Source organism: Rhinoderma darwinii, chromosome 11, assembly GCF_050947455.1.
Source record: "Rhinoderma darwinii isolate aRhiDar2 chromosome 11, aRhiDar2.hap1, whole genome shotgun sequence".
NCBI classification, from domain to species: Eukaryota; Metazoa; Chordata; class Amphibia; order Anura; family Rhinodermatidae; genus Rhinoderma; species Rhinoderma darwinii.
Window position 1 is genome coordinate 31,191,784 of NC_134697.1, and position 20,188 is coordinate 31,211,971.

The 20,188-nt window shown below is 43.5% G+C and overlaps 1 protein-coding gene across 4 annotated transcripts in view; it reads left to right on the forward strand.

Annotated features, from left to right (window-relative positions):
* Positions 1-318: 318 nt before the first annotated feature.
* Positions 319-20,188, forward strand: part of EXOC6 (exocyst complex component 6) — a 210,220-nt gene continuing 190,350 nt past the window's right edge. For 2 of the 4 annotated variants that reach the window (XM_075841004.1, XM_075841006.1), the window contains exon 1: positions 319-434. In XM_075841004.1, coding sequence (XP_075697119.1) covers positions 319-434 — 116 coding nt within the window. Of the gene's footprint in view, positions 435-15,088; positions 15,323-20,188 lie in introns of those variants that run through there. The other 2 variants (XM_075841005.1, XM_075841007.1) reach the window with 2 other exon arrangements.

Consider the following 20,188-nt stretch of genomic DNA (forward strand, 5'->3'; position numbering starts at 1 on the left):
ACGCTTCTCCAATCGATTGAAAAGACAGCCTGCATGCCGATTGCTAAGGTTTTCAATACGGGAACATTTCCGAGATCATCTGCTGTATGTGGGACAAGGCATCATCCATGCGGTTATCTATCATTCACCGCTCTCTGCCTGTACTTAGTTATCTAGAACCAGGTTTCCTTTGTTTGTTCCAATATATCCGTGTTCAGCTTTTTAAAGGTCAGGTTAGGGCAAGGATTTTTTTTTTGCCTTTTTATGCTGAGTACACACTATTTTTCAGTAAAAACAAAATTCAAATCCCCAATTGCGTATATTTCATGATCCAGAACTATGGCAACAGTCAGCAAAGCTGAAATGCAATTAGAGGAACATAATGGGGAAAAAATATATGAGAAAGCGTGTGCCGAGATAGAGACCTTGGAGCTGCCACTTGGATCTACATTAAGGTAAAACTGTTTTCTAAGTATTTTAAATTGTTTAACTATGTGTATGCTAAATTGATCAATACTGTTCTATGTTCTTACATTGTATATTTTAAAAAATGGCATAAACCGCAAATACAATGTAAATGCACAAACGAGGTTTTATGTAATTATTTGCAACAAGTAAAACATCTAAGTTAATTTATAGGTTGTAATAAGCAAATTTGTAGCAGATGAATCAAGAGTTAGACAATGGGACATTTTCTGCAGCGTAATATATGAAAATGATGAGGGCTCTGGTCCAGAATGACAGCAGCTGTCAGTGACAACTGTTACTTCTGTTCTTATCAGGTGGGGACAGCAACTTGTAAAGCACCAAGATAATAAGATCAGGTCTTTGAACTAAAGTATCCACACAAGCAATAAAAACGTCATAAAATGTATTGCTATATAAATCATGCATAAGGGAACTCCAAGTACAATCACATGCTGTATCCTGTGACATGGATATGTGTAGTAGTATCTTAGAGGCTGATTAACCCTTTAAATGCTTGAAAGTGTCTAAAGTTTTTATGATTTTATTGAAGTGGTTAATATAAGCATACCTAATATGCTAGGGTGCCATGGTGGTCTAGAGTGGTTAACTGTAACATCCCTGGTGGTCTAGTGAAGTGAAGGGGATAATGGAGACATCAATGGTGGTCTAGGACAAGAAAGGGGTGATTGATATAATCTCTTCTTATGTTTGGGTTAAATACCTGGTGTCCAGTGGTTACTTACCTCTCCAGGCTCCAGCGTTAGACTCTCTCAGGTTGATCACATTCAGCTTTCCATTTCTACCCTGCACTAATCATAGAAATAAGCAGAGGGCAGGACTTAAAGGGGTTGTCCAGGATGAAAAAAAACATGGCTGCTTTCTTCCAGCACCACACCTGTTCACAGGTTATGTGTGGTATTACAGGTCAGCCCCATTCACTTCAATGGAGTAGAGATGCAATACCAGACACAACCCAGGTCAGGTATGGAGCTGTTTTTGGAAGAAAGCAGCCATGTTTTTCTAATCCTGGATTCTATAGCACTGGCGGCCGTTTTGCATTTGGGAGCCATGGAGACGAGCAGGACGCTCTGTGTTCTACTGCAGAGTTATGAGCTGGCGGCAGCACGGACTGCAGACAGTCCTTGCTGCTGTTAGAAGCAGAATCGGAAATACACGTTATTTAGAATAACGATAAAAGCCATCATAGATGTGCGTATTAGCAACAAACTACTTCTCTTTATAGCAGAGCAGACATTTCTGCTGGTTTTGGCATTTTCAATCATTTAGATTTATTTTTACATATGCATCTGTCGAATTTGGCAGCAGACTGTAGTATTTTGATGTTCTAATGCTGAACTTGCTGATAAAACATAATTTTTAATTTTTTTTTATTTTAGCACATTAGATATGTGTAAGCACAACATGGCTTCTATATGCGTTTGTTTTAGGGAAAACCAGAATTGGTCCAAAAAGAGGTGAAGCAGAACGCTTTAGGCTTCGTTCACATCTGCATCAGGGCTCGGTTCCGACTTTCCATCAGAGCTTTCCCCTCTGTGTGAACCTGAGCACTACTACATGTGGCCGGATGTCACTTCCACTCCTGCTGTCTGGGTGTCCAGATGCCAGATCAACGGGGCGATCAGCTGATCATTGTGGCAGTTGTTTTTCGATAAAGGGTTTGTCTTGAGGAGGGCAACACCATTATCTGTGCTTCTTTATCTTGTAAATGTAGCTGTTTATGCTTTAGACTTCCCCTGCCTCTAGTTTCCAGAAGAGTATTTTTTGGACTATAAGGGTATGTTCACACGGCCTATTTACGGACGTAATTCGGGCGTTTTTGCCCCGAATTACGTCTGAAAATAGTGCCTCAATAGCGCTGACAAACATCTGCCCATTGAAAGCAATGGGCAGACGTTTGTCTGTTCACACGAGGCGTATATTTATGCGCCGCTGTCAAATGACGGCGCGTAAATAGACGCCCGCGTAGAAGAAGTGACCTGTCACTTCTTTGGCCGTAATTGGAGCCGTTATTCATTGACTCCAATGAATAGCAGCGCTAATTACGCCCGTAATGGACGCGGCGTTCAAGCGCCTCCACATGCCGGTACGGCTGAAATTACGGGGATGTTTTCAGGCTGAAACATCCCCGTAATTTCAGCCGTAACGGACGCCCTCGTGTGAACATACCCTAAGACGCACCTAGGTTTTAGACAACAAAGTATTGGAAAAAATTTCATTTTTTACTGCTTTTACAAAGCAAAAACTATTTGTTAAAATACATTATTTTTTCTGCTTCACCACATTCTGAGAGCCATTTTTTGGTACACTTTTTATTTAATTCCTGTTTTTATACTTTTTACATTGTGCTTGGGGAAAAATAGGAAAACGCTTTTTTTGTAACTTTTAATATTTTTTTACACTCATGATTCTTGAATATTTATCAAACTTTCTTTTTTTTTGACACATTTTATTAGTTCCCCTAGGGAACTTGAACCAGCGATCATTAGATCGCTGGTACAATACACGGATGAGTTACAGAAACAGCGTAACTCACTGAGCTACCCTGTTTTTCCATAACTCCCATAGTAGTGAATGGCATTTACAGAAGCAGCGTAGCATGATACGCTGTTTCCGTAACTCGACCATGTACGCTGTTTTCGGAGCTAACGAGTTCCGGAAACAGTGTAGCTTGCGGTGCTACGCGGTTTCCGTAACTCCCATTCAATTCTATGGGAGTTACGGAAACAGCATTGCTCAGCGAGCACTCGGCTGTTTCCGTAACTTCCGACCACCTAAACAGGAAGTAGCCGAGAAACAGCGGATAAGATAGAACGGGGTTTAGGGGGGCCCCATTCTAGAGATAGGTGCGGGTCCCGGAGGTGTTCTGGGACCCGCTGTTCCTGACCCATCGCTGTTCCTGGCCGTTAGAGCAGCGTGTCAGCAGTAAAACACAGCTGAAACCTGCAGTGTATGTAAAGGGCTCAGCACGAGCCCTCTCCGAATTTAATCCCCTCTCCGCTCCATGATGTGCCGGCACACCATGGGTCGGGAAGGGTTTAAGTAAGAAGCGGTCAGAGGGTCTGACGCCGACGGGTCCCTTGACTGCCGATTATAAGACGCAGGGACTTTTAAGCAAGATTTATTCTTGCTAAAAACTGCGTCTTATAGTCCAAAAAATACGGTATTTCCTGCCAGTCATATAAGTTTCCATGGGTCTTATCTCTCTGTCACTTGGTCACCCAAAGGGTCTTCTTCATCCTTTATTTCTGGTCTCCCTGGAAATCAAACACAGAGAATTCTTCCCTCCTATCCCTTTCACTGTTCAGCCCCATACTTGATTGAATCTATACACGGTAAGAGACTTGATCTGGTATCAGTGACCAATAGTTTACCGGTCAAACAGGAATGTGGCATAAGACATGGGATTTTTAGGATATAGGAGTTTTTTCGTGCATCTTGAAAGACCTATCATACGCATGTTGCACATACTATAGAGCAAAACACATGTGCTGCCGTGCCATGCTCTGCCTGAATTTATGAAAAGTAAAAAAAAAAACAAAAAACTTTCCCATTTTTCCCCAAGCACAATGTCAAAAACAAAACAAAACTGGTATCGCCACGTACGTAAAAGTCTGAACTATTACAATATACCATTATTTAACTCACACAGTGAACGGTGTAAAAATAAATAAATAAATTAAGACACCCGAATTGTTGTTTTTTTGGTCACCTTAGAGCTAAAAAAAATGAAATAGAAAGTGATCAAAAAATCCTATGTCCCAAAAAATGGTACCAATAAAAACTAAAGCTCGTCCTGCAAAAAATAAGCCCTCACACTGCTCAATCGGAATGGTGATGAGACAAAACAATTAATTATTTTTAACAAATAGTGTTTTCTTTGTAAAAGTAGTAAATTATGAAAAAAAACTATATAAATTTGGTATCGCCGTAATCGTATTGAGATGCAGAATAATGTTATGTTGTCATTTTACCACACTCTGAAAGACATAAAAACAAAAACCAAAAAAACTATGGGAGGAATTTCGTTTTTTTCCAATTCCCCACCATAAAGAATTTTTTGTCTGTTTCCCAGTACATTATATGGTACTTTAAATGGTGCCAATAGAAACTACAGCCCCTCCCGCAAAAATAAGCCCTCACACCATGACCTATATTAGCTTTATGCTAATGAGTTTCTTAATGAACAACTGGGCGTGTTTTACTTTTTGGCCAAGTGGGCGTTGTACAGAGGAGTGTATGACGCTGACCAATCAGTGTCATCCACTTCTCTCCATTCATTTACACTGCAGATAGTGACATAGCTATATCGCTATGTGCAGCCACATAAACACACTATAACATTACTGCAGTGTCCTGACAATGAATATATATTACCTCCAGCCAGGACGTGATGTGTATTCAGAATCCTGATACTTCTGTAGCATCTCTGTGATATTTACAGCAAGGCAAGCGCAATCTGGCGAGATTACGATGTAACCTGTCATTTCAAACGAGATTACGCTTGCCTTGTTGTAAATATCACAGAGACGCTACAGAAGTGACAGGATTCTGAATACACATGACGTCCTGGCTGGAGGTAATTTATATTCATCGTCCGGACACTGCAGTAATGTTATAGTGTGTTTATGTGGCTGCAGATAGCGATATAGCTATATCGCTATCTGCAGTGTAACTGAATGGAGAGAAGTGGATGACGCTGATTGGTCACTGATTGGTCAGCATCATACACTCCTCTGTACAACGCCCACTTGGCCAAAAAGTAAAACACGCCCAGTTATTCATTAAGAAACTCATTAGCATAAAGCTAATATAGGTCATAACTCCGTCAAAAATTATCGTTTTTCTAAATAAAGAACACTGCTGTAATCTACATTACAGCGCCGATCACATCATGTAGAATATAGGCCACTTATAATGTGGTGACAGAGCCTCTTTAAGCATAGTAAACCCCATGTACTATGTGGCCAGAAAGACTCGGGGGAGAGACTACATCTGTGTATGTCACTACTTTTGCTATTGGGATTTCTGCACCATGAGGCGCTTTCTTCTTAAATTTCTTAGATAATAACTAACTGGCTGTTCAGGGATCAATGGCCCATTTTTTCTCCCAACCAGGCCCATATTTGGCACTAGGCAACCATAAGCAAGTACCTAGGGCGGTATAATATAGGGGCGGACATACAATTTCTTTGAAATTTGATGATGGCCAAAGGGTTTGTGCAAGGCAGTGTAGACTGCAGTAAGACTTCTTTTAGGTGTAGACAGTATACAGGTTGCAGAGAAGGAAGAACCGCTTACAGCAGCATTACATGGGATCAGCCAATAAGCATCTGTGCACGACACCTAATACTACCATAAAGCGATATATATATATATATATATATATAAAAAAAAACATACCTCCCAACTTTCAAGAATCACAAAGAGGGACAACCGTTGCGGCACGCGCAGCGCCAATTTTTTTCTTTTAAGCCATGCCTCTAATCCCACCCAATACCTGCCCATACACATCCGATTCAGCCCACATTGTATCATGCTCCCATAGTGCCTCCCAATCAGTATAATACCAAATAGCTGCCCCACACAGTATAATGCCCCCATAACTGCAGCCATACAGTATAATACCCCCATAGCTGCCACCATACAGTATAAAGCCAACACAGATGCCCCCATACAGTATAATGTCCACACATATTCTTCCATGCAGTATAATGCCCATACAGATGCCCCCATGCAGTATAATGCCCCCATACTACATAATGCCCCATAGCTGCCCAATACAGTATAATGCCGCCTTAGTTGCCCCTAGTACCAGTGCCCTTGCAGATAGTGACACAGTGCCCATGTATATAGTGCCCATGTGCCTAGCGCCACATTGTCCCCTGTAGATAGTGCCCCTATATAGTGCCACAATATATATGTAGATAGCACCATTGGGACTACCTCTAGGAGCGGAATCCCCAGCCAGAGCATAGGCCTGGGATTTCGCTCCTAGAGGGAAGCCCTGATGTCACTGTCCATATATGGACAGTGACGTCAGTGACTACTCCTTTAGCGGAATCCCCATTGCCGACTCTGCCCAGGGATTCCGCTCCAGAAGGAGCCACTGACATCAATGTCCATATATAGACAGTGACGTCAGGGGTTTCCTCTAGGAGCGGAATCCCCGGCCAGATCATCGGCAACGGGAAGTCCGCTCAATGAGTAGCCACTAAGGGTATGTTCACAGGCAGTGACCAAAAATTTCTGAAAATACGGATCTGTTTTCAGGCGAAAACAGCTCCTGATTTTCAGACGTTTTTGTATCAACTCGCGTTTTTCGCTGCATATTTTACGGTCGTTTTTGGAGCTGTTTTTCAATGGAGTCAATGAAAAACGCCTCCAAAAACATCCGAAGAAGTGACATGCACTTCTTTTTCGCTGGTGTCTTTTTACGCGCCGTATTTTGACAGCGACGCGTAAACTTAAGCCTCGTGGGAACAGAACACCGTAAATCCCATTGCAAGCATATTATATTGTAGGCGTATTAGGGGCGTTTTTTCAGGCGTAATTCGAGGCGTAAAACGCCAGAATTACGTCTGAAAACACTGCGTGTGAACATACCCTAATTCTGAAGCAGGGAACTATCAGCTCCCTGCTTCAGAATGGAGTTCAGAGCGGAGGAGCAGAGGGAGCTCCTCTGCTCACCGAGGACTCCCCGGGCACAGCGCTACTGGAAGCGCTGTGCACGATGGTACTGTCCATATATGGACAGTGACGTCAGTGGCTACTCCTTGAGCGGAATCTCTACTACCTCTGCTCTGATCTTATTCTGAAGCAGGGAGCTGATGGTTCCCTGCTTCAGAATTAGTTTGACAGCGGGACATACCCCCGGTCGCCCGGGACTGTCCCGCTGAATCCGAGACGGTTGGGAGGTATATATATATATATATATATATATATACATACACACACTGCATATACACAGACACACACACACACACACACCTTTGTCTAGATGTCAATGCAGATGCTGTTAGATGTGGATGTACACATATCTGAGACTGCATATATGAAGATGAAGGTGTGTAGAATAAGCCTGCATCTATATCTATCACAACGGTTTTCTTATATGTGCATTAAAAGAAAGAAAATAGCCTCCAGCGAGTTATTTCTTCCTTTTTAAGACCTCGAGCCCTTTATTTTTATACGTCCAATGAAGTCAAAAGCCCTAATATTTCATATTTTCCACTAGAAAGCACAAACTGCTCGACATATTCTTGTTGAAATGAAAAAAAAAAAAAAACTTGTTATATAAAATTCCTCCCCTCTCATTTACCCCGCTGTGATCTCAATGTGATACAAACATGTGCCGCAGAGTCGAATTAGGCCACAGCTGATAATGAATATGACAATATTCCTGCCTTGCAGAATTCTCCATATTCTCTGTCATAGCTGCTGTAATTAACATATGAGAGACCTGAATGGTGTCATACATTTTTTACAGGCAAAGCATGTTATAATCTGGAAGGCAAAAAAATCATATTGCAAAACCGCATGAGTCTCTGACTGATTGTCTGCTCCTCAGCCGCTACATGTAGCCTCATAGTATGGCATCATCTGTATTACAAACACGACACCTGGACCCAACACGGTTCTATTGAATCAAATGTAGATCACCATAGAACCTCATGGTTATATAAGTTTGGTTCACTGGAGTTGAGGGGGCTTTAGCCGTATGGCCAAAACTTTTCCTGTAATGTGCTGTCCATCCCCGGTTGTCAAGCAAAGTCTGTTCTTAACTACAGAGCAGAAGAGACGGACTGCAGGAAGTGTGTGCGTGGGGGGGATCTCTTTATTGCCAGTCAATACATCTTAAAGAAGGGAGGCGGGAGCAGAGAGAGAGACACAGACACTGTAAAGGATCTGCCAGACACAGCTTCTGTGTCGACGCCCGTGGGTAATCAGTCTACACCTGCTCCTAAGTCTGAGAGAGTGACACGATCTTCTACCAGTCAGGCTGGGAGGCTGAGGAGTGGGAGAGCCTATCACAGCCTGGCCAGACGGAGCTATCTCCCGCCCTCTGTCTATTTATACCTGCATTTCCTGCTCCTCCTTTGCCTGTGATTCTTTCCTGTTTCCTGGCTCTGCTGCTCCTGCTATTATTATTGACCTTGCTTCATTTTGACCCTGGCTTTACTGACTACGCTCCTGCTCTGCGATTTGTACCTCGTACACTCCTGGTTTGACTCGGCTCGTTCACTACTCTTGTTGCTCACGGTGTTGCCGTGGTCAACTGCCCCATTTCCCTTAGCTTCTGTGTACCCTTGTCTGTTTGTCTGTCATGCACTTATTGAGCGTAGGGACCATCGCCCAGTTGTACGCCATCGCCTAGGATGGGCCGTTGCAAGTAGGCAGGAACTGAGTGGCGGGTAGATTAGGGCTCACCTGTCTGTCTCCCTACCCCATCATAACAGACACACTGCACATTGAAGTCTATGGAGAGGGGAGGAGGCAGAAGAGACGGACTGCAGGAAGTTGGGTGTGTCTAATCACAGCCTGGCCATACAAGTCCATGGAGAGGGGAGGAGGATCAGGCAGAGGGAGCAGAGAGAGAAAGAGAAACATACACACTGCCCATACAAGTCTGTGGAGAGTTTACACTACCGTTCAAAAGTTTGGGGTCACCCAGACAATTTTGTCTTTTCCATGAAAACTCACACTTATATTTATCAAATGAGTTGCAAAATGACTAGAAAATATAGTCAAGACATTGACAAGGTTAGAAATAATGGTTTTTATTTGAAATAATAATTTTCTCCTTCAAACTTTGCTTTCGTCAAAGAATGCTCCATTTGCAGCAATTACAGCATTGCAGACCTTTGGCATTCTAGCTGTTAATTTGCTGAGGTAATCGAGAGACATTTCACCCCATGCTTCCAGAAGCCCCTCCCACAAGTGGATTGGCTTGATGGACACTTCTTGCGTACCATACGGTCAAGCTGCTCCCACAACAGCTCTATGGGGTTGAGATCTGGTGACTGCGCTGGCCACTCCATTACAGATAGAATACCAGCTGCCTGCTTCTTCCCTAAATAGTTCTTGCATAATTTGGAGGTGTGCTTTGGGTCATTGTCCTGTTGTAGGATGAAATTGGCTCCAATCAAGCGCTGTCCACAGGGTATGGCATGGCGTTGCAAAATGGAGTGATAGCCTTCCTTATTCAAAATCCCTTTTACCTTGTACAAATCTCCCACTTTACCAGCACCAAAGCAACCCCAGACCATCACATTACCTCCACCATGCTTGACAGATGGCGTCAGGCACTCTTCCAGCATCTTTTCAGTTGTTCTGCAACTCACAAATGTTCTTCTGTGTGATCCAAACACCTCAAACTTCAATTCGTCTGTCCATAACACTTTTTTCCAAGCTTCCTTTGTCCAATGTCTGTGTGCTTTTGCCCATATTAATCTTTTCCTTTTATTAGCCAGTCTCAGATATGGCTTTTTCTTTGCCACTCTGCCCTGAAGGCCAGCATCCCGGAGTCGCCTCTTCACTGTAGACGTTGACACTGGCATTTTGCGGGTACTATTTAATGAAGCTGCCAGTTGAGGACCTGTGAGGCGTCTATTTCTCAAACTAGAGACTCTAATGTACTTGTCTTGTTGCTCAGTTGTGCAGCGGGGCCTCCCACTTCTCTTTCTACTCTGGTTAGAGCCTGTTTGTGCTGTCCTCTGAAGGGAGTAGTACACACCGTTGTAGGAAATCTGCAGTTTCTTGGCAATTTCTCGCATGGAATAGCTTTAAAGGGAATGTGTTGCCAGAAAAACATGTTTTTTTTTAAAAAATTAAACATTTAGTGTGTGGGTGATTAAACATTGTTCACATTTTTTTTATTTTTTTCACGAGTCAGGAAATATTATAAATTAATTCTAATTTATAATACTACCCATTTTTGGTCACTAGATGGAGCTATTCCCAAAATTGCAGCATTGCAACAATGGGTTAAAAGCCCTCGCTCTAGTGAGCTCTCAGCATCCCCCCCTCCTTTATCCTGGCTAGTGCCGGGATAAACGAGGGGTTTGAACGGTGTAACCTCCTACACTGTGTGTCGCCATTTTTTGAGCTAACACACAGTGTAGTAGGTTTACATACAGTAGTAAACACACACAAACACGAACATACATTGAAATCTCTTACCTGCTCCTGCCGCCGCGGCTCCCTCCGGCCCGTCCGCTCCGTTTGCTGCCGCTGGTCCAAGTGCACAAATCCGGAAGCCGCGACCGGAAGTAGTAATATTACTGTCCGGCCGCGACTTCCGGTCCACAGGAAAATGGCGCCGGACGGCGCCAATTTCGAATTGGACTGTGTGGGAGCGGCGCAAGCGCAGTTCCCACACAGACGCCGTACACGGAAGTCAATGGGACGGGAGCCGTTCGCAGTCCCTATGGGACTGTGGCTGCCGTATTCCATGTCTGTATGTGTCGTTAATCGACACAGACAGAAATGGAAAAAAAATGGCAGCCCCCATAGGGAAGAAAAAGTGTAAAAATAAGAAAAAGTAAAACACAAACACACAAATGAATATAAACGTTTTTAATAAAGCACTAACATCTTTAACATATAAAAAAATAATTTGTGATGACACTGTTCCTTTAATTTCTAAGAACAAGAATAGACTGTCGAGTTTCACATGAAAGCTCTGTTTTTTGAGCCATTTGGACAGTTTAATCGAACCCACAAATGTAATGCTCCAGATTCTCAACTAGCTCAAAGGAAGGTCAGTTTTAGAGCTCCTCTAAACAGCAAAACTGTTTACAGCGGTGCTAACATAATTGCACAAGGGTTTTCAAGTGTTTTCTAATCATCCATTAGCCTTCTAACACAGTTAGCAAACACAATGTACCATTAGAACACTGGAGTGATGGTTGCTGGAAATGGGCCTCTATACACCTATGTAGATATTGCATTAAAAACCAGACGTTTGCAGCTAGAATAGTTATTTAGCACATTAACAATGTATAGAGTGTATTTCTGATTAATTTAATTTTATCTTGATTGAAAAAAACTGTGCTTTTCTTTCAAAAATAAGGAAATTTCTAAGTGACCCTAAACTTTTGAACGGTAGTGTAGGTAGGAGCATGAGCTGAGTGAGCAAGACACAGATAGACCTGCTGCAGCTTCTTGGTAAGTGTTATTTCTCACCCTAGTGATGGATTCTAAGCTACACTGCTCATTACTGCTGTATAATCTCCTCCATTCTGCTACTGCCTATATATGTGATAGATAAAAGAGCAGCATTCTCCTCTTTTGCATGCAGTATATAGAAGACATGATAGCAGCTAGGCTCAGCCCACTAGCTCAAAGAAAACGGAGAATTAGAGATAGAAACTGCAGAGGGAAAAACTGCTAAATAATACCACATACAAGTCATATAAGGGCCAGACATAGTGTTATTCCTCATGTACACACATATGGCACTTATTCTGAAAAGTCACCTGAAAAGTTAGGTACGCTTTAGGTGTGTTTTAAATATTTTAATATAGGCACAGTAATTTCCTTCTGGCTATATACATTTGCCCACATTTATTATTCAGTTTCCATCTGATTTTGTTGGAAATTGCATAAATTAAACTCACATCTAAGATTTGCGCCAAAATGACACAAACATTATGAAACATTTGCATTCTCATTCACAAACTAAAAACAGCTGAGAATAGTAGACCCATAGGTGTTTAACCGCCGGGTCTTGGACTGTATGTAGGAAGGGGTTAAAGTGCAGCCCAGCTAGGGAGTAAGTCCCTCTCGGGTACAGCATGGCAGCGGTTAACGTGGGCCTTACCATATTTTTCCGATTCATTCCCCCCTCCATCCAGGGGAGGGGTTATGGTTTCACCCCCCTTCTTCTTCCTAGGAGATATAAGGGAAGGATTCCCACGCCTCGGGCCTCTTTTGGCCGCAATCTCACTCCTTCCCGCCCATTTTGCAGATTGCTTTTATAGGTGTTTAATTTTGTGAAAAAAAAAAAAAAAGCAACAAGGATAACAAGGGGCAGTGGCGTAACTACCGCTATAGCAGCCGTAGCGGCTGCTACGGGGCCCGCGGCATGAGGGGGCCCGTGTCGCCCCCCGGCACGGGCCCCCACCATGGCCGGAGGCTCCGCTAGCAGCCGCTATGGCTGCTACAGCGCGACGCCATTGAACACTATGGCAGAGCAGGGAGGTATCTCCCCGCTCTGCCATTAAACAAAAGATATGTATCCCCTATCCACAGGATAGGGGATACATGTGTGATCGCTGGCATTGATAGGGAGAACGGGGGACTGAAAGTCCCCTGAAGTTCTCCATCACAAACTTCGGACTTCCGGGGTCTGTATCGGCAGCTCCGTAGAAATGAATGGAGCGCCGGTCGCGCTTGTGCGTATGCGTGACCAGCGTTCCTTTCATTTTTATTGAGCTGCGCAGACGCCGGAAGTCAGAGGTTAGTGATGGAGAACTTCGGGGGACTTTCGTTTCCACGTTCTTCTTATTGCTGCCAGTGATCACACATGTATCCCCTATCCTGTGGAGAGGGGATACATGTCTTTTGTAGGACACGCTATAGGTCGCATTTTTTTTGGAGGGGGACGCTGTATGGCGTTCCCTACAGGGGGGGCTGTATTGCGTTATCTACAGGGGGGACTGCATGGCGTTATCTACAGGGGGGACTGCATGGCGTTATCTACAGGGGGGACTGCATGGCGTTATCTACAGGGGGGACTGCATGGCGTTATCTACTGAGGGGGGGCTGTATGGCGTTATCTACAGGGGGATGTATGGCGTTCTCTACAGGGGGCTGTATGGCGTTCTCTACAGGGAGCTGTGTGGCGCTATCTACAGGGGGCTGTATGCCGTTATCTACAGGGGGGTCTGTATGGCGTTATCTACAGGGGGGGGCTGTATGGCGTTATCTACAGGGGGGTCTGTATGGCGTTATCTACAGGGGGGGGGGGGCTGTAAAAAAGGCACTATCTACAAAGGGGGGGGGGGGTGGTTGTGTGACACCCAGGGGAGGGGGTCCCCAGTCAAAAGTTTGCTATGGGGCCCAGTCTTTCCTAGTTACGCCCCTGACAAGGGGTTTACCAGTGCTTGGAAGTTAGAACTATAACGGGCATTGCTTTCCAATAGTAAGGGTGATTTTGTACATATACTTTCTCGTCTATTTGCACTATTTTTCTAGTTGGGTTTGCTAATTTCTGTGCATTAAAAATGTATGATATTGTTTATTTGTCACAGCTGGCGGTTTTGGAAGGTAAATTACCTACATGCCCACTTATGTTGGCGGCTGGCATACGGGTGTTTACTTAAAAAAGTTACCGTTATTTTTCAATATTTTTATTTATAAATAAAAGCTGTGGCCGACCCCGAGTCAACCCACGTTAAAAGGAAACAAGTATGGTGTCCTGTGTAAATTTAATGATAGGTTATCCCTAGCTAAGTTGTTAGGGGGTATGGTATACATGCAGTCACGTGGATATGGTCACTCTGGAAATGTAGTTTTAGGCGCAGTTATCACAGGAAAAGGTTAAAAAAGGAAAAGAGGAGAAAATAAGTGTCACATGTGTGCGGCCGCTCATATCAGCAGACCATCAGCATTATTAAAGGTGTTTTCCGGGACTTTGATATTGATGACGTTATCTGCCGTCGTGAGACCCCATACACATTAGATGGTCGGCCGATCCTGATAAAATCAGTAGGTTTGACAAACATTCCTCTAATGGTATGGCACCTTTAGGTGGCCATACTCTTAGGCAAGTAACCCTAGACGACATCAGGAATATTACCATTAAAGTGTCAGTCCAGCGAGGGTGCGCTCACATGTGGTGTACGTGCTTTGTATTTCCGCAGTGTAGAATTACGCTGCTGAAACTACATTGTTTGCCTATGGGAAAAATATTCTGCAATTGAGACAAACAAACAATATTTTTCCCATAGGCATACATTGTAAAGTTTTCCGCAGCGTAGGTTTACACTTCGAAAATATAACGCAAGTACGCCACGGGTGACTGCGCCCTTACACTCTCCTGCCCGAACTAACATCGAGCGTGGAGAGACGCCGCCGTAAGAGTGTCATGTACGGGTCCAATTCTAACTAATTGGACTCTTGCACGATACTCTCTGGGCATTGGCAATTATATGTCGTGCAGGAACATCTCTCCATGCCGGTGTTAGATCGTATAAGGGTAAGGCCCCACTGTAACTGCACAGACGCCTTAACCCTTTTACTACCCTAGACCACCAGGAATAAAATGTATTAACCTCCTAACCACCGTAGATCATGATAAAAAAATATTATTAACCCAATAATATCATTAGCCCAAACCTCAATGGATAGTAATTGTAGCTCCTAATCAACCCTACATCACTTTGAATAATAAAAATTACACACTTTTCCTTAGTGCATTTATTTATTTGCACAATATATATAATATATATATATATATATATATATATATACATACATACACACATATACATATATATTCTGCCCCTGGATGAGTGACTTGTGTGAGGAGCAGCAGATGTACCTGTACTGGCCCGCCTCACTTTACAGCAGCTGCTCTGATGACCCCTAGCGGCCGCTGCCTGCATCGCTCTACTATCTACACACCAGTTACTGCAACTTGTCACCGGCAGTCCGGGCCCCCTAGTGGCAGCTGTCAGCATCGCTCTACCTCCTGCCCACCAGTCATCGCAGCTTGTCACCGGCAGCCCGGGCCACTTAATAGTCTCTGCAAGATGGCGGAGGGCGAGAGCCTGGAGAGCGTCACCGAGCACGAAAGGATATTGCAGGAGATAGAAAGCACAGACACGGCCTGCGTAGGGCCTACGCTCCGGTAAGAGGCCGGGAAGGAGGGAGGGCTCCAGGTGAATGAGGGCTCATTGATTCGTTGGGGGATCGGATTTCCTCCTTTGTCTCTCTCCCCCTCCCACACTGGCCTGATAGTGGTCCTGCCGCCCCCATCACCACATCCTCCCGGTGCCCGGGGCAGGGGCATCTCCCTGACTGCCCTATTGTTATTATATGCCCCTGTCATATTGCAGGTGGAAGTAATGGGGTGACGTGTCGTTACTATGTGTTATTATTCTACAGGACTTGATACATTGTATGCAGCCACTAGGATATAGATACATGACTTTATATGGTGTATGTGTGTATATAAAAATACATATAATATAATACAGTAGTATACATAGTGACTTATATAGATCAGACACATATATAGTATAGATAGGATATAGTATATAGCGTATACATGTATAGTGTGTGTATATATATATTACAGTAATATACATAGTAGTCTTAGATCATATGCTTATATAGTATAGATAGGATATAGTATATAGTGTATACATGTATAGTGTGTATATAATATAATACAGTAGTATACATAGTGCCTAATATAGATCATATGCTTATGTAGCGTAGATACGATCCATTACTAGAGTATATAGCGTATACATGTCTAGTGTGTCTGTGTGTATATATATATATATTTATTTTATTTTTTATTACTAATGATTTATATAGTGACATCACTTTGGTACAAAACAGGTAAACTGCCCAATACATTCACGCTGACTTCCAAGTTTAGACTAATGGTAAGTTCACACTGGGCTGATTCCGTATCATATTACAGTAGCAGCAGAGTGAATGCGATTTGAACAAACCATCTACACGCTGCGGAAAAATATCTACTGAGAAAATAAATTGTCCTCCGGTGCGTTTTTAAAAATCCGCAGCATGTCAGTTTACTCTCGGAATTGCTGCACTTTTATTGCGGAGGTAAAAGCCGCAACAAATGTTGCGATTTTGTGGTGGAACAGCTGCGATTCTTTCGTAAAAATTGCAAATCTGGAAAAATACAACTTTCAAATTTTATTTTAAAACAAATCTATACCTACCCCTCTGGCGTGGTCATAGTAAAGCCTCCTTGTTCCCCTAGCTATTCTTTATGTAGCATAGCCTGCTGGGATGACGTTTCATCCCATGTGACTGATGCGGCCAATCACAGGCTGTAGCGTCATCACAGGAGGCCTGGCTGCACGGAAAACGGAATTACGCAGCGCTATGGCAATGCCAGTAAAGGTAAGTATTGACTTTTTCCGCAGTGGCGATTCCGGCCTAAAATCTGTATTACCAGTATGTGCAGTTTTTCGGCCAGAATTCCCTGCTGGGTGTAGGTCGGACACGCTGTGTACTTTTATGCAGCGTGTCCACCCTGTATGAACATACTCTGGTCATCTATCTATGTATAGTCATATATATATAGTACAAATACACATAGTAATTACTAAAAAAGTCTAATTGACTCCTGAAGTGGTCACACTAGCACATATTGTAGCAGCAGCGTGCATATAATATATACACGTGACTGTAATATAGTGACATTTTAGGATTAGCACTGTGGCCCCGACACCCGGACCCCCAGCAGTTCTACTGAGCCAGACTTAGATCAACATAAACCCTATACAGGGCTCCCAGCTGAAAAGAAAAAAAATTCATAACAATTTAGGATCAAAAACATAGAAATTCTGTAACCAATTTTTTTTTCCAGCACTAAATTAAACTTGACAGCGTTTACAGATCTGTAACTGAATATCGGTTCCGCGCTGATCATGTGATGAGGTTTTCAAAACTTGTACTGTACTTTGCAGCAGATTTGTGGTGATGAATTCACGCTGCTAATTCAGTATGTTTGAACTTTACTCTAAGGACCAGTTCACACTGAGTTTTTGGACGCGGAAACCGCGTCAGAAAATGCAAAAAAAAAACGGCCGAAAATGCCTCCCAATGATTTCAATGGGAGGTCGAGGCGTTTTTTTCCCGCGAGCGGAAAAACCGGCTCATGGGAAAATGAAGGGCCATGCCCTATCTTCGGGCGTTTACGCTTCTGACCTCCTATTGACATCAATGGGAGGCGGAAGAAGCGTATTTCGCTGCATTTTTTGCCCGCGGCGCTCAATGGAGGCGGTCGTGCAGGCAGAGCAAAATTTGCCTCAAAATTCCAAACGTAATTTTGAGGCAGATTTTCTGCCTGCAAAAAACTCTGTGGCCAGGATCACACACGCAGTTTTTGGCTCAGTTATTTGAGCCAAACACAGGAGTGGACACAAAATAATTCCGGATACACACGAACGTTGCGAACCTCGGACGTGAACATCCAAGGTGCATCTGTGCTGTACGCTGTGGGTCGCGTTATCACATCCCTCATAGACTAGAGTCTATGGAGGGATGCGTGAAGCGCAAAAAAGTAGAACATGTCCTATTGTCTCACGGACCCTTCACATGCTCCGTTGAAACAACGGCCGTGTGGACGGCCACATTGAATTATATAGGTCCGTGTGACGGCCGCTGTTTCAACGGCCATCACACGGACTATTACACGTTCGTGTGAATCAGACCTAAAGGAGGCGCATCAGTCTTTTCTTTACACCTTTCCTTCTCTTCGGATCCACTTTTGGCCTTGGATAAAAAAAACTGAGCCAAAAACTGCATCAAAAGTGTGTGTGTGATTCCAGCCAAAGGCTATGTTCACACGGAGTATTTTGGGGGAGGAATATCTGCCTCAAAGCTCCAAACGGAATTTTGAGGCAGATATTCCTCCCCCAAAATACTCCGTGTGAATAGCAATTATCGCGCCGTTTTTCGCCCGCGGCCATTGAGCGCCGCGGGCATAAAACACGCTTTCTCCTGCCTCCCATTGAAGTCAATGGGAGGTCGGACGCGGAAGCGCCCGAAGATAGGGCATGTCGCTTCTTTTTCCCGCGAGGCAGTTTTACTGCTCGCGGGAAAAAGACGCCGACGCCTCCCATTGAAATCAATGGGAGGCGTTCTCGGGCCGTTTCTGCCGAGTTTTGCGACGCGGTTTCCGCGTCAAAAAACTCGGCAAAAGACCCCGTGTGAACATAGCCAAAGGGTAGCGACGCGAAGCTGCCCCTGTCCGTGGTGAGGTGCAGCCAAAAACCTCTATGAAAAACCGTATTATGGAACTGCACGTCACAACCGTGACTTTTAGGGTAGGGACACATATATGGCGGTCGCTGTCTGGCCGAGGGGCCGTTCTGACATGCGCTTTTTACACAAATAGGTGCGTTTTTTTTCAATGACTACTGTTGACATAACATTTGCAAGTAAAACTGCAGTCTACCTGTAAAAACCGTGCCGACATTGAAAATTACTTTAAAAGCCGCACCTGTTTGTGTTAAAAGCGTATGTCAGAACGGCCCCTCGGCCAGACAGCGACTTGTATTTGTGTATCTCCCCTAAAAGCCGCACTTGTGACACGTGGTTCCATAATAGGTCTTTCGTAGAGGAGTATAATCTTAGTAAACAATCATCAAAGTAAAAACTTCATATGTGAACATTTCACACCCCCACCCCCATTTACCCGACACACTGCATCCTATAAGGAGGCGATAGACAAAAATATTATTCTGACCACAATATAACATAATCTCTCCATCTGTGGTGATAAGCGAAATACTTTAAAGCAATAACACCCGGGTTCTAAAAAATTCTTTAATCTAGTCCTTAAAGGCCATGTACACCTTTGAAAACTATTTAAAAAAAAAATAAAACAGAATCTGTGTGATTGGTGCAAATGTGTAAATACTTTTTATTAAAAATAGTTTTTCGTTTTTCAGATACAGCTGCTATGTATCCTGTATACAGAGCAGCTGTATCTTGCAGTGAATGCTGTATCTATTAGGTCAGCCGGACTGACGGGTTCAGAGTCAGCGGGTCCTGCGCAGGATCGAGCTGTTACCGATCACATATAAGTTCATAACTTAGATGTGATCGATAACAGGTGGATCCTGCGCAGGACCCGCTGATTCTGAACCCGTCAGTCCCACTGACCTGACAGATACAGCTGCTCTGTATACAGGATACAAGGCAGCTGTATCTGAAAAAGTTAAAATAATTTTTAATAGTAAGTATTTACAAAGTTGCACCAATCACACTGATACATATTTGTAGGGCTTGTCCACATGTAACGGAATTGCTGCGTGTTTTCCGTCCGGATGGAAGATACGCAGCAGAATACAGTAGCAGCAAAGTGGGTGAGATCTAACAAATCACAGTGGAATTCAGTACAATTGCTGCAGTAATTCCGTTACGTGTGGACAAGCCCTTAGTTTTCAAAGGTGTACATAGCCTTTAAAATATCGTACTGGATTGTACTGGTAACTCTGCTGAATATTTCCCATGAGAGTCAAAGCAATTTTATTTAAAAAAAATTTTTGCTACAGCGTCCACATGCAAAATTATTCTGATTGGAAAATCTCCTTGCATGACGGTATTTGCAGGTAAATAATGCTCATCTGATCTGCAGGAAATCTATACAATCTATGCTTCCACTATGCTGTAATATCACAGAAATGACTCATGTGGTTGCTGCTGGTGTTGCAATGTTAACAAACAAGGATGTGGAAAACCTAGTCGAAAATGGGATGGGGGCTCCATGTCCACAGGGTGGTAAGGAGTGGAGTGGTGTCGAGCACCACCTGGAAAGGGCCTTTTTTATATTTGCTATGGGGCCCCTGGTCCTCTCTGTACGCCACTGCTTACCGTTACTATTAAGGATCTATATATATATGAAGAAATTGTCGGTCATGTAGTGAATCCAGTTATAGGTTTAGCACTTGGACCTTTTTGCTTACTAATGCTTTGGCTGCTTTTGCTTTGTTTATTACCTGTT